Genomic DNA, 13,293 nt, shown 5'->3' with positions numbered 1-13,293 from the left:
AATGGTGATTGGGAGGGAGAGGTTTGAGGGAGAGGCACCAAATTTGCAGGGCTTTTTGAAACCCCCATGTTTCAAAAAGATTGGACCAGGGGGTCCAACACTAGGGGCACCCAAAGAGGGTGACCCCATCCCACCATTATTCCCTATGGGCCATTGAAGTCAATGACAAAACATAGGGTATATTAAATAGGGGATGGGGGGGGGGTTTCAGGGTTTGAGGGAGAGGCACCAAATTTGCAGTGTATCTACAGATGCCTTTCTCCCAGACAACTGCCAAGTTTCAAAAAGATTAGACCAGGGGTTGCCATTCTATGGGACCTCAAAGTGGTTGCCCCCGTTCCTCATTGTTTCCTATGACGGGAAAGAGAATCTCTGCGGTGGAAAGTCAACTGTGGTGAGGGTTCTTGTTTGCAAGGAGCATATTAGTGCTATGTGTCCAAGCAGAACAACTGCCACTGTGACTGCGGCAGTGCCACACAAACAGGACCTTAGTTCAAATCTGAGAATCTCTCTGAATGTCAAACCAGGGGGGGGGGGGTGCTTTCTGCAAGAACTACAGCACAGAAGCAGTGCACTGAATGCAACGGGTGCTAAGCAGCAGAGCCCTGTGCCAACCAAACAGCGACCACCCCAGTGGCACAACCCCATCAACTACTGCCCAGCAGTTGAACAGTGCCTTTGTGGCCTGGGTATACCAAAACACGAATGGACACAGAACTGAAATAAAGATTCACAAAGCTGAGCTTCCTGTTTTACTACAAATATCATTTCAGAAACAGACTGCAACCGGAGATTGCAGGGAGATGCAAGGAACAGTGTGAGTTTCCTTGAATTCTCTGCATTCTGGGATTTCTCCAGGTACTACTCACAAGCTAAATTTCTGTCTACCTTGATACAGGAAAGAGCTTTAAATAAAATAAAATAAAAAGCAACTTGAGATGTTAAATGTCAGATCAGATTTTATACTTGTATAGAAACTTCACACAAGGACAGACTGCGCAATTCAATGCACAGCCATGACAAAAGTTCTTTTGATTTCCAGCAATCTCCACCCCAAGCTGTAGACAATAAATTTAAATTATTAAAACCTCACTGAACATGTTCTTGGTTGAGCCTCCTTCCAAATCTAGGCCACACCCTCTCTTCCCAGCATCACTAGCAATTTGTTGTTGCACTGACCAATTGTACCCAGTTACTTCTATGTCCTTTCTCCTCTGTGGAGAGGGTAACCCAAGCAATTTCTCCTCTCCCTACAGCATACTCCTTTCATAACTCTGTACTGGTGGGTGTTCTAGCTACAAAGTACTTAGAAGGACAGTGATGGAAGAAGAAGAAGAAGAAGATATTGGATTTATATCCCGCCCTCCACTCCGAAGAGTCTCAGAGCAGCTCACCATCTCCTTTCCCTTCCTTCCCCACAACAGACACCCTGTGAGGTGGGTGGGGCTGGAGAGGGCTCTCACAGCAGCTGCCCTTTCAAGGACAACCTCTGCCAGAGCTATGGCTGACCCAAGGCCATGCTAGCAGGTACAAGTGGAGGAGTGGGGAATCAAACCCGGTTCTCCAAGATAAGAGTCCGCACACTAAACCACTACACCAAACTGGCTCTCCAGTAAGAAAGTAATCTTTGGCTCAGCACCCTATCAGAGATTTGAGACAACTGCATTAATCTTTTTGACCACCGTCCTAGGACATTCCCAACAAGTGTGCCTGCCCTCCCTTTTAAAAATCTCATAAATAAATAAAATATTCAAAAAGCTTTCCAAAATAATATATGCTAAATTCTACTAATGGTGACGAAACTACCACACTACTGTAATTTACCATTTTCCTCTTCTTTCCTTCCTCACAGCTGAACCAGCTAACGGTGAATATCTGTTCTTTTTTCACTTTAACATCTAACATTTACCCATTATGCCCTCCCAAATAAATCAAACAGCATTTCCTGTCCTATGCCACTCTGCTTCCTCTTGTTCCTCACAATCTACAGACTTTTCTGTATCATTCCTATTTCCCTCATGCAAGTTTAACTTTTTCCCTCATAATTTTTGAAAATTTAAGAAATGTGCATCATTATATTTCTGCAGATTTGAAAGAAATTAATGTAACAATTGTTTAAAATGTATTTAATGATCATACCTTTTCAAAAGCCATATTTCTGTCCCACACTTGCAATAATCACTGTTTCATTCACAATGACAAGTATCTGGTCTTAATTTTACAATAAACTTTACATGGCCAATTGTTTTGGAAGCCCTCAACATACACATACCAGTTTCTCCCCACAGAGTATCAGTTTCGTTGATGTCTATTTTAGGCTCCTTTTCCATTCTTATCAGAAAACTAACCACCTATCGAGGAGAAAGAAAGTATTAATCAGTCAATAAAGACAAATAAAAATAAAAACTCTAGAGAGTTATCAGCTCGATCTCTTCAGCACCTCATTAGTGGTAGATGAAAGATCCGTAAACAATGAGCTACTTCTAAGGGACATAGTAAACTTCAAAGACTACTCATTTAAGACACCTAATGCCAATGTAAGTTGACGTAGGGCACGCACACTTTGTTAGGAGGCTGCCTTTTGCCCTTTTCACTTAAACAAGTTCTGTAAACAACAAAAAAACCCCTTGCATTTTGAGCTATTTTTGGCAAACTTTGGAGTCTTTCAATGGAATTAGTAGTAGCAAACCAGCTTCCTTATAAGACACATTGTCCATCTTTTATCATTATTCCTCCGCCAAATGTTGCCACAAGGAAGTATTTGTCTTGGAGGGCACATTCTTGGAGGGCACATTAGTTGGCAAGGTTAACATCTCTTATATAGAGAGAGCAAAATATATGCCACAGAACCTCTCTCAGGGATTCTGTGACTGATGCGCGGGGATCCTGAAGCGATGAGGCAACATGGGAAGGAGTTATTAAATGTAAAAACTCTTCATCAAAGGCATGCTTAATTTTTAAAAACAAAACAAAAATTTGGATTGATTTTTGGTGGCTGCAGATCATTCAGTGGAGATAGAGAACAGTTTTTAAGGCAATAGTTTTAAAATGTGTTTTATTTGTATGTAAGCCTTTATAATAGATGAGCCAGAAATAATCATTGGTATAGATGCTTATCCTGTAAATGCAGAGTTAATTTTGCATCTAATCCCTTAATACTAGTACATTACCCCAATATAAATTAATTTTCTGTCTCACTTGAAACAAGAGTTTAAGCAAACAAGAACTTGTTTATCTTAAGTTTCAGATGTTTTATATGGAAAGTTATTTTAATGAGCTCCTACAAGACCCAAACACAACAATACAATTAAGGAAATGCAAACAAAGCAAGCATATTTGGTATAAAACCTGTCAAAAATATTTAGTGCTAATGGGGGGAGGGGGCAGCAACCCAAACCCTGCAATATTTTAACATAAACTGAGCTATATCAACTCCCATGCTTACTCCAAACTCAATTTCTATTAAGAAAAATGTTACTGAGGCCTGGCAGTATGAAAAGCTTGACTTAAATTTTGACTTCTACTTTCAGTCCAGACAAATCCTCCATTTATACAAGTTACATAAAGGAGTTTTCTGCTTTTAGGAGTGTACACTGCAAAATAACAATGTTTCCCCAAAAAGGCAATAAAACATCATTTTTAAAACACATACACGCTCTCATTATGGAGGACGGAATTTGCAAGCCAAGATTAATGTTATGAAAAAATACATTAGCAGAGGCAGATGGAGAATAGTACAAACATAATTAATTCCAAGAAATAAACTGCAGTCATACGTTCCATTATGGCTATATAATCCTTTATAGGCACACTGTAGAGACAGAAATCCTACTGCAATTTTTCATCCCCTTATATGTGAATTTGGCAGAATTTCTGGAACTGTGGAGGCATCATCCTGATTCAGGTGAAAACCCCGCCTAGCAAGCTGATCATCACTGGCAGTCTTCAAACAGCTGCTAGATGAACACTCGTCAGAGACGCTTTAAGCTGATCCTATATTGATGGCCTGTGCGGCCCTTTCCAATTCAATTCTAATATACCCAGGGCTCACTTTGTAGCAGGAGTTCCTTTGCATATTAGGCCACACACCCCTGATGTAGCCAATCCTCCAAGAACTTACAGTAGGCCCTGTAAGTTCTTGGAGGACTGGCTACATCAGGGGTGTGTGGCCTAATATGCAAAGGAGCTCTTGCTACAAAGTGAGCCCTGAATATACCTGTTTTCCTAATCAACAGTTATCTTTCTTGTAGCAAGGAATACAACTATTATACTACTGGACAAAAACTGCAGTTGAGAAAAATCCGTATATTTCGTAGATGTTTTATCAACTAGTAATACCAATATCAAAACCTTTAATGGCATAACAATTAAACATTGGAGTTTAAACACTGGAGATAAAATCAAAAAGAAACAGGGATTACAAATACATTAATACATGGTCAGATTTAAATTTTAGAATGTCAACCAAAAAATTTGCCACAGCCTCATTAACCTCACACTCAGTATCATTCAGTAAATAATGACAGAGTGGCAGAATAGACAGATCTGGAGAGAAGGAAAGCTTGCAAAATAGTTCTTTGTGGAGATTATGATATATGGAACAATCAAGCAACTAGTAAATTATCCATTTTGCTTGGGTTATAACTAGGGATGACTGCAAAACCCTTTTAGGGCAGCTTTCACAACAGAATCTTTGATTTCTTCCTATTGGACAGCTCTTACACAATAGGTGTGAAAAGAAGATGTGAAGAGAAAGAGGGACAGGCTGTGAAGGTTAGGAAACGCTCCCTCATGTCTGAAATCGCTCTAGGGGGAAGGCAGGTAAAAAAAAGATCAAAGAGCAAGCAAAACTACTCTCCCTACAAGGCAGGAAACAAACTGAGCCGGGGTGATGCACACATGGGAGACAGGAAGTTGAAGAGTTTAGTCATGAACATATGAAGCTGCCTTATACTGAATCAGACCCTCGGTCCATCAAAGTCAGTACTGTCTTCTCAGACTGGCAGCGGCTCTCCAGGGTCTCAAGCGGAGAATCTTCACCCCTATTTGCCTGGACCCTTTTTTTAGTTGGAGATGCCGGGGATTGAACCTGGGACCTTCTGCTTACCAAGCAGAGGCTCTACCACTGAGCCACCGTCCCTCAGGTAGTCCTGTCTACCAGAGCAATTGGTAGGAATCCCCATATCAAGATGGCCTCCTAACCTCAGGGCAAGAACAAGAAATTTATCTGTTTTTAAATAACACGTATCTTCTTCACATTCTATTTGCACATTGTTCACAGCCTCACTTCATTGACAATATAGTCCTTTTAACATCAATGCTACCGCAGCAGTGTATATTAGTGAATTACCCCAAGTACTTTCAAAGGGTAATGTCATTCCACCAATAATACCTGACAATGTCCCATGCTTGAAGATGCTGTCAGTGCCTGCTGCAGTGCCTGGCGTTTTGTCAGTGAACTCTGTGAATGGGAAGAGGCTGTCCAATCCAGGTTCAGCAAATATTCAAGAATATCAGAATGGCCTCTTAAAGCGCTATGAACCAAAGCACACTGGCCCTTTTTGTCCAAGTGATCAATCTATATTATTGGCAGGGGAGGGGGGGGGGGGAAGAGAGAAAATGAAAATCAGAACGTGTATTACCAAAAGGTCAATGTGCAAGTCTGAATAAATGTTTGCAACACAGTTTAGATGATGATGATGATAATAATAATAATAATAATAATAATAATAATAATAATAATAATAATAATAATAATAATAATAATAATAATACCTTTTATTTATATCCCGCCCTCCCCGCCGAAGCAGGCTCAGGGCGGCTAACAACAAAGTTCAAATATACATAATACAAAACAACATTTTAAACCATAATTAATTAAAACTATTAAAATTCTAAAACAGTAAAATTGGATTGTGCTATTGTCTAGGTGGCTATTGTCTAGATAAGTATTATTGAACATTGTAAGTCTTCTTTAAAAAGAATGAAGAACTATTTGGACAATTTTCTTATAAAAAGCCTAAACATGAACCAACAACTATAGTTTTTATTTGTTAATTCGCCTTTTTTCATACTGCTTAAGAGAAATGATGGCAGAAAAAAACTGAGATACAGTTGACATGTTACACTTTACCACGTTAAAGCAGGCGTTAAGACCCCAGATGTTAACTGCACACGTTTGGCTGAACCAATCAGGCAGGTAACTGAAGATGACAAAATAGTTAGAAGGCATTGCTGGTCTGATCTCAGTGTATGTATGGGTCTATACCGTACTATGTTATTAATATCAATCCACAAGGCAGTGGAAATTGCTTAATGATCTTCAGGATTGGGGTTGCAACCTCTGGAGCACCGTTTGCCTTATTCCAACCCCTGCACCATACTCTAAATCAAGAAATGCATCCCAGTAAATGAAGAACACAATGATAGGGTTTAAATGCTGCTGCACTATGGTACTGCATAGGACCCACTACTGTACCATAAACCACACTGGAAACAAAAAAGCTGTCTTTTTTTAACCTACCTTTGCTCCCTTTTTGCATAGTAGTGAAACTATGTGCATATGGCCTGCAGCTGCAGCACAACAAAGTGGTGTCATTCCGTTCTCAGATGCACCATCCATCGAAGCACCAAATTCTAGCAGGAGGAGGACCACTTCTTCATGGCCAAGGTGAGATTGAACACACAATATTGGAGCGTTGTTGAGAACTTCTGTCCTGTAATTGACATTCGCACCACCCAAAATCAGCAGACGACTCACCTAGAAAGATAATTATTTGTTATTTATTGTATTTGGTTTATGGACATATGAAGCTGCCTTACACTGAATCAGACCCTCGGTCCATCAAATATTGTCAGTATTGTCTACTCAGACTGGCAGTGGCTCTCCAGGGTCTCAAGCTGAGGTTTTTCACACCTATTTGCCTGGACCCTTTTTTGGAGATGCTGGTGATTGAACCTGGGGGCTTCTGCTTCCCAAGCAAATGCTCTACCACTGAGCCACTGTCCCTCCCCAAAATCAGTATTGTCTACTGACTGGCAGCAGATCTCTAGGGTCTCAAGCTGAGGTTTTTCATGCCTATATGCCTGGACCTTTTTTAGTTGGAGATGCCGGGGATTGAACCTGGGACCTTCTGCTTCGCAAGCAGATGCTCTACCACTGAGCCACCATCCCTCCCCAATTTCATAACCAACAACTTCCGTGTTGTCACAAGGACACCCTTCCCTGGAGCAGGGCTCAGGGCAGCTAACAATGTGATAAAAATACAATAAATTAAAAACAGTAAAATATTCCTTATATTACAGATGGCTAACTGTGAGAGCCCTCTCAGCTGTGAGAGCAGCTGCTGTGAGAGCCCTCTCAGCCCCACCCACCTCACAGGGTGTCTTTTGTGGGGGAGGAAGGGAAAGGAGATTGTGAGCCGCTCTGAGACTCTTGAGTGGAGGGCGGAAAATAAATCCAATGTCTTCTTCTTCTTCTAACATAATTTCTTCTTATGGGGAATGAGGTGGGGTATGAGAGTGCCGGACTGGTTGATGTATTATCACTGCCTCAACCAAATGCCTGCTAGAACATCTCTGCCTTACGTGCCCTGCGGAAAGGAAGTAAATTCTGCAGGGCACTGATGTCATCCAGCAGAGTTCCACCAGGTGGGACCCTTTTCGGCCCTGGCCCTGGTTGAGGACAGTCAGATCTCTCGAGTCAGGCACCACCAGTAAGTTCTTATTTTCAGAGCAACGAGCTCTTCTCGGGGTACACCGGGAGAGGCGGTCCTTAAAGGTCAAAACCAACGAAATCTAATTTACCACCTTTTAAAGAATTAAGATACATGTGTTTTGGTAATGCTTGAATGAAGCTTTGTTGTGACACATTTCAAAACAAAAAGAAGAAGAAGAAGAAGAAGAAGAAGAAGAAGAAGAAGAAGAAGAAGAAGAAGAAGAAGATATTGGATTTATATCCCGCCCTCCACTCCGAAGAGTCTCAGAGCGGCTCACAATCTCCTTTACCTTCCTCCCCCACAACAGACACCCTGTGAGGTAAATGAAGATATTGGATTTATATCCCGCCCTCCACTCCGAAGAGTCTCAGAACGGCTCACAATCTCCTTTCCCTTCCTCCCCCACAACAGACACCCTGTGAGGTAGATGAAGATATTGGATTTATATCCCGCCCTCCACTCCGAAGAGTCTCAGAGCGGCTCACAATCTCCTTTACCTTCCTCTCCCACAACAGAAACCCTGTGAGGTAGATGAAGATATTGGATTTATATCCCGCCCTCCACTCCGAAGAGTCTCAGAGCGGCTCACAATCTCCTTTCCCTTCCTCCCCCACAACAGACACCCTGTGAGGTAGATGAAGATATTGGATTTATATCCCGCCCTCCACTCCGAAGAGTCTCAGAGCAGCTCACAATCTCCTTTACCTTCCTCTCCCACAACAGAAACCCTGTGAGGTAGATGAAGATATTGGATTTATATCCCGCCCTCCACTCCGAAGAGTCTCAGAGCGGCTCACAATCTCCTTTCCCTTCCTCCCCCACAACAGACACCCTGTGAGGTAAATGAAGATATTGGATTTATATCCCGCCCTCCACTCCGAAGAGTCTCAGAACGGCTCACAATCTCCTTTCCCTTCCTCCCCCACAACAGACACCCTGTGAGGTAGATGAAGATATTGGATTTATATCCCGCCCTCCACTCCGAAGAGTCTCAGAGCGGCTCACAATCTCCTTTACCTTCCTCCCCCACAACAGACACCCTGTGAGGTGGGTGGGGCTGGAGAGGGCTCTCACAGCAGCTGCCCTTTCAAGGACAACCTCTGCCAGAGCTATGGCTGACCCAAGGCCATGCCAGCAGGTGCAAGTGGAGGAGTGGGGAATCAAACCTGGTTCTCCCAGATAAGAGTCCGCACACTTAACCACTACACCAAACCGGCTCTCCACTGATGCACTCCACTGAAAATAAAACTGCTCTCCACTGAAATAAAACTGATGCACTATCTCTTGAAGTCAATATAGTCTCATATAACATAACTCAATGCTCACTGTTTGGCAAACATTGTTACTTGCCATTACTCTCCTAAATGGATGGATGGCATTCCTGGGGAGGTCAGCAAAGCTCCCGTGCTTTTATCATTCTGCAAAATGTGTGAGAATTGTTCAGGAGAACGTTTTTTATAATAGGAAATAAAGTTATAGCCAGTGCCTAAGAAAATTTAGGCAGTTTCCATTGCTTTGTTCCTTTGAACGTGCTGCACCGTTTTTATTGCCTTATTCTGCAGTTTTGAATTCCGGCTCTGTTACATGGTATGCCTTGTACTGTTTTTAGCGCAGGGTTATCTAATTTTGTAAATCAGTTTTATTCTCCGCAGGCTGGATTTGCTTCGTTCTTATTGCATTGTTTTAACTCTGTGACCTTCCTTGGATCTCAGTGAGAAAGAGCAGGACATACATCAAGTAAATAAGTAAAAATCTCTGTATAGTGTGGCACTTCAGAATAATTATTCAGGACCAGGTGTGCTGGCTGCTCCCCCAATGCAATTTCATAACCAACAACTTCCGTGTTGTCACAAGACATCCAAGCATACCAGGCTATTGTTGCACTCCGTCGGCACATACAGTGACTGCTGTGGCAACACCACACACAGATGCAACATGTGTTTCAGCCTGGTGATGGTAAGAGAACAAGAGGAACCAATCAAACACACACAGCCTTTGCTTCGGTTTTCCTAGTAGCATTTTAGCCGTGACAGAGAAAGACAAACAGGTTCTAGCCTCAACATTTTTTAAGCAGTGTTTGATAGTGGTGATGGTAGTGGTGGTGGTGTGGGGGGGAACAGCAATGCTTGTTATTAAGTTCCACATACCAGATTGACATCTTGTTGAACCAATGTGATCCTTAACCCACAGAGCCAGTTCTGGAGTAATGTACTTGGGTACACATGTACACAAGTAAAACCAGGCTAACCACTGGGATATCGTTCAGGGGAGCTGCCAAGACTTTATTACATAGATTTGCAGGTAGATTGTAGGTAGTGATTCCTAAACACCATGGAAACCTGAACTGTTCGGGAAAACTATGCACAACTTCCTTTTTAAAGCACCATTGTTACTTTGGAAAGGGCTTTCTATCTCTAACATCCCTGAACATTACTCCTCTTTGTATTTTTATCTTGCTCTCACTTTGAGGACGTCAGGGGGACACAGGAACTTCTTACAACCCTATTTCATCTGCACATCAACTTTGTGAAAGAAGTTAGGATGAAAAATGGTGGCTGGCCCAGGATGACCTAATGGCAGAACTAGGGCTTTTTTTGTAGAAAAAGCACAACATGAACTCATTTGCATATCAGGCCACGCCCCCTGCCGCCACCATTCTCTCACACATTGATTTTTCATGGGAAAAGCCCAGCACAAACTCATTTGCATATTAGGCCATACCCTCTGACATTGAGCCAGCCAGAACTGTGTTCCTGTGCGTTCCTGCTCAAAAAAAGCCCTCGGCAGAACAGAGATTTGAACCTAGGTTCTTTGCTCGTACTGTGACATTCAAACCACCGCATTGCTAGTTGTAATAGATTTAATCTAAGCAAAATACAACCAATCAAAATGAAGCTTATTAAAGTCTATATTGGTGATTCTGAATATGATGTAAAATTCAAATGTTATTATGAAAAGGGAAATTTTCATTTGGGAAAAACAAAACAAATTCAGACATTATAAAAAATACACTAAGTGCATTTCAATAATACAAGTGACTTCAGTTAGATGTTGAAGCAGAGCATTAAGGGCAAGATACAAAGCTTTCATTTTACCTAACGCATGACTTCCAAGGGGGAGAAATGACACCAGCTTTCGCCAAGATTAAATAATGCCAAAACTGAGCTGCCAAACTAGAACAAATTACTACGGACCTGGCTACACAAACAATGGGAAGGAAAAGATTCTTAGTTAAATTAAGAAATAATGCAACTGATAACTCGTAGAAACCATTCACTCAAGCTTGAATTTGGAATCAGGATTGTAAAGAAATCTGATGAAGGCATTGGTTCTAGTTTCTGAGAAACATGCCATCTGAATATACAGATAAAACGAGTCAAACATATGTGTTAAGAACTCAATCTGTTGGGATTTTTGTAAGAGACAGCAGATATAAGGCAACAATGTCCTTTAAATTTCACAACACTCTGTTGCAGAATAGATTGTATTCAGAAATGGCTACACAAAACTTTAAAGTGAGACTCTATGGGATGGATCCAGGCTATGAACTCTGGGTTAAGAAATTCCCAGAGATCTGGGGGTGGAGCCTGATCTTAGCAATGTATAATGTCATAGAGTCCCTCCAAAGGAGCCAGAAAAATAAATTCCAGATCTCCAGGCCTCATCTGGTGTTTGGCTCCCCACCCCCGTTCCACTTGATCTCACTCAATCCCCCTCATCAACTGCAGTTCCCATCCTGAGATACATATGTCCACAATCCTGGCCTAGCCAGGTAGTCCCAAAGGACTCCTTTTTCCATCAGAAAGTCTGCTAGAATCCAATCCACTGTTTGAAAGTCTCAGAACAGCTCCACTCACCTAAGTGATTTGTAAGAAGTTTATACTGCGGCAAGACCATCAGGAACAGCAATGAACCACCAACCTCATCATTCAAGAACTTGCTCCACTGTCAAATCAGAGTAGTCAACTATGTTGTCCATGTAACATTTTCTCTAACAAAGCCTTTATTCCAAATGGTATATATTCAGCAACATTTTTCTTTAGCGACATTATCTAAGACCATAATTCAAAAGTTTACCTCTATACACAGCACCTGGCATCATTCTACTGCAGAGCTTCCCAAGGCGGTGCCCATGGGTGCCATGGTGCCCACAGACACCTTTCCTGATGGCTGCCAAATATTTTTAGAAAGTAGGTGAGGACAGGTGGGGCTTTTGCCCAGCAAGGCTTCTGAATGGCCATTAGGTATCTGATTGGCTGTGCAGATCTTTTTTTAAAAAAATGTTGATTTGATATCACCACAGAACAAGCATCTTTACTTTTTGACTGAAGATAAGCAGCAGCCATTTTGTGGATGGCTCTGCTTCCTGCGGCAGCCATTTTGTGGCTCTACCTACCACAAACTATGTCAGAATTCCAAAGGTGCCTGCAGGCAATGAAAATGAACTGATCAAAATTCTCTTTTCTAAATCTATATACCATTATGAAAAGTACCTAGTGAAATCATTATTCAAAATTGTTTTCCAAATTAACCACTTGTGAGTAGTCCCTTCATGAAAAGCTTGAATTAAAAATGTTGATGCGAACTTGGAGTTAAGGAACTGAGATATTTAGGACCAGGCAATAATATTGTCTTTACATGTTCATAATTATCTATATTTCTTTGGGAAATCTATCTGGATAATCTACATCACAAAAATTCTGCAAAAATTCCAGAAAAGGGCAACTAGAATGATTAAAGATTTGGAACACTTTCCCTATAAAGAAAGGTTAAAACGCTTGGGGCTCTTTAGCTTGGAGAAACGTCGACTGTGGGGTGACATGACAGAGGTTTACAAGATTATGCAAGGGATGGAGAAAGTAGATAAAGAAGTCCTTTTCTCCCTTTCTCACAATACAAGAACTTGTGGGCATTCGATGAAATTGCTGAGCAGTCAGGTTAAAACGGATAAAAGGAAGTACTTCTTCACCCAAAGGGTGATTAACATGTGGAATTCACTGCCACAGGAGGTGGTGGTGGCTACAAGCATAGCCAGATTTAAGAGGGGATTGGATAAAAATATGGAGTAAAAGTCCATCAGCGGCTATTAGCTATATATATATATGTGTGTGTGTGTGTGTGTGTGTGTGTACACATATATTGGCCACTGTGTGACAGAGTGTTGGACTGGATGGGCCATTGGCCTGATCCAACATGGCTTCTCTTATGTTCTTATAGCCTACACTGATTTCATTATTTTCTATGAAATACATGATCACCATGTACACTCACACAGTATCATGTATTCTGGTCAATTGCTGTAATAATAAACGTAACTGAACAGTATCATGTACAAATTGTATATCTTTCCCCCCAAGTTGCTTTTTGGGTATCATTATCAATGGTATTGGTAGCCAGTGAATGAAGGAAAGAGCAAAGAGAGATGGAAATTTTCACATGTATATGTTTGAATAGAATGCGGGTAATGTTTCTCTTCTCAAAATGGGAGAATATCATCAATATTTTGCAGGCTAATTTGGTATAGCAGGGCAACATGAATTTGTGTATGGAAATTATTTTTTTTGAAACAGTCATT

The 13,293-nt window shown here is 41.4% G+C and overlaps 1 protein-coding gene and 1 non-coding gene across 5 annotated transcripts in view; both read right to left on the bottom strand.

The window, feature by feature from the left end:
* TANC1 (tetratricopeptide repeat, ankyrin repeat and coiled-coil containing 1) overlaps positions 1-13,293 on the bottom strand; it is a 221,405-nt gene that overhangs the window by 22,695 nt on the left and 185,417 nt on the right. For all 4 annotated transcript variants that reach the window (XM_060257302.1, XM_060257303.1, XM_060257300.1 and 1 more), the window contains 3 exons: positions 6,524-6,760; positions 5,393-5,578; positions 2,273-2,351 (listed from right to left, as the gene is read on the bottom strand). In XM_060257302.1, the coding sequence (XP_060113285.1) occupies positions 2,273-2,351; positions 5,393-5,578; positions 6,524-6,760 (502 nt within the window). The remainder of the gene's footprint in view (positions 1-2,272; positions 2,352-5,392; positions 5,579-6,523; positions 6,761-13,293) is intronic.
* TRNAR-GCG (transfer RNA arginine (anticodon GCG)) lies at positions 7,103-7,177 on the bottom strand. Its single transcript has one exon. It is a non-coding gene; the product is annotated as a tRNA-Arg (tRNA).

The sequence above is a fragment of the Heteronotia binoei genome, chromosome 16, assembly GCF_032191835.1.
Source record: "Heteronotia binoei isolate CCM8104 ecotype False Entrance Well chromosome 16, APGP_CSIRO_Hbin_v1, whole genome shotgun sequence".
NCBI lineage: Eukaryota > Metazoa > Chordata > Lepidosauria > Squamata > Gekkonidae > Heteronotia > Heteronotia binoei.
This window is presented reverse-complemented; position numbering and strand designations above follow the sequence as displayed.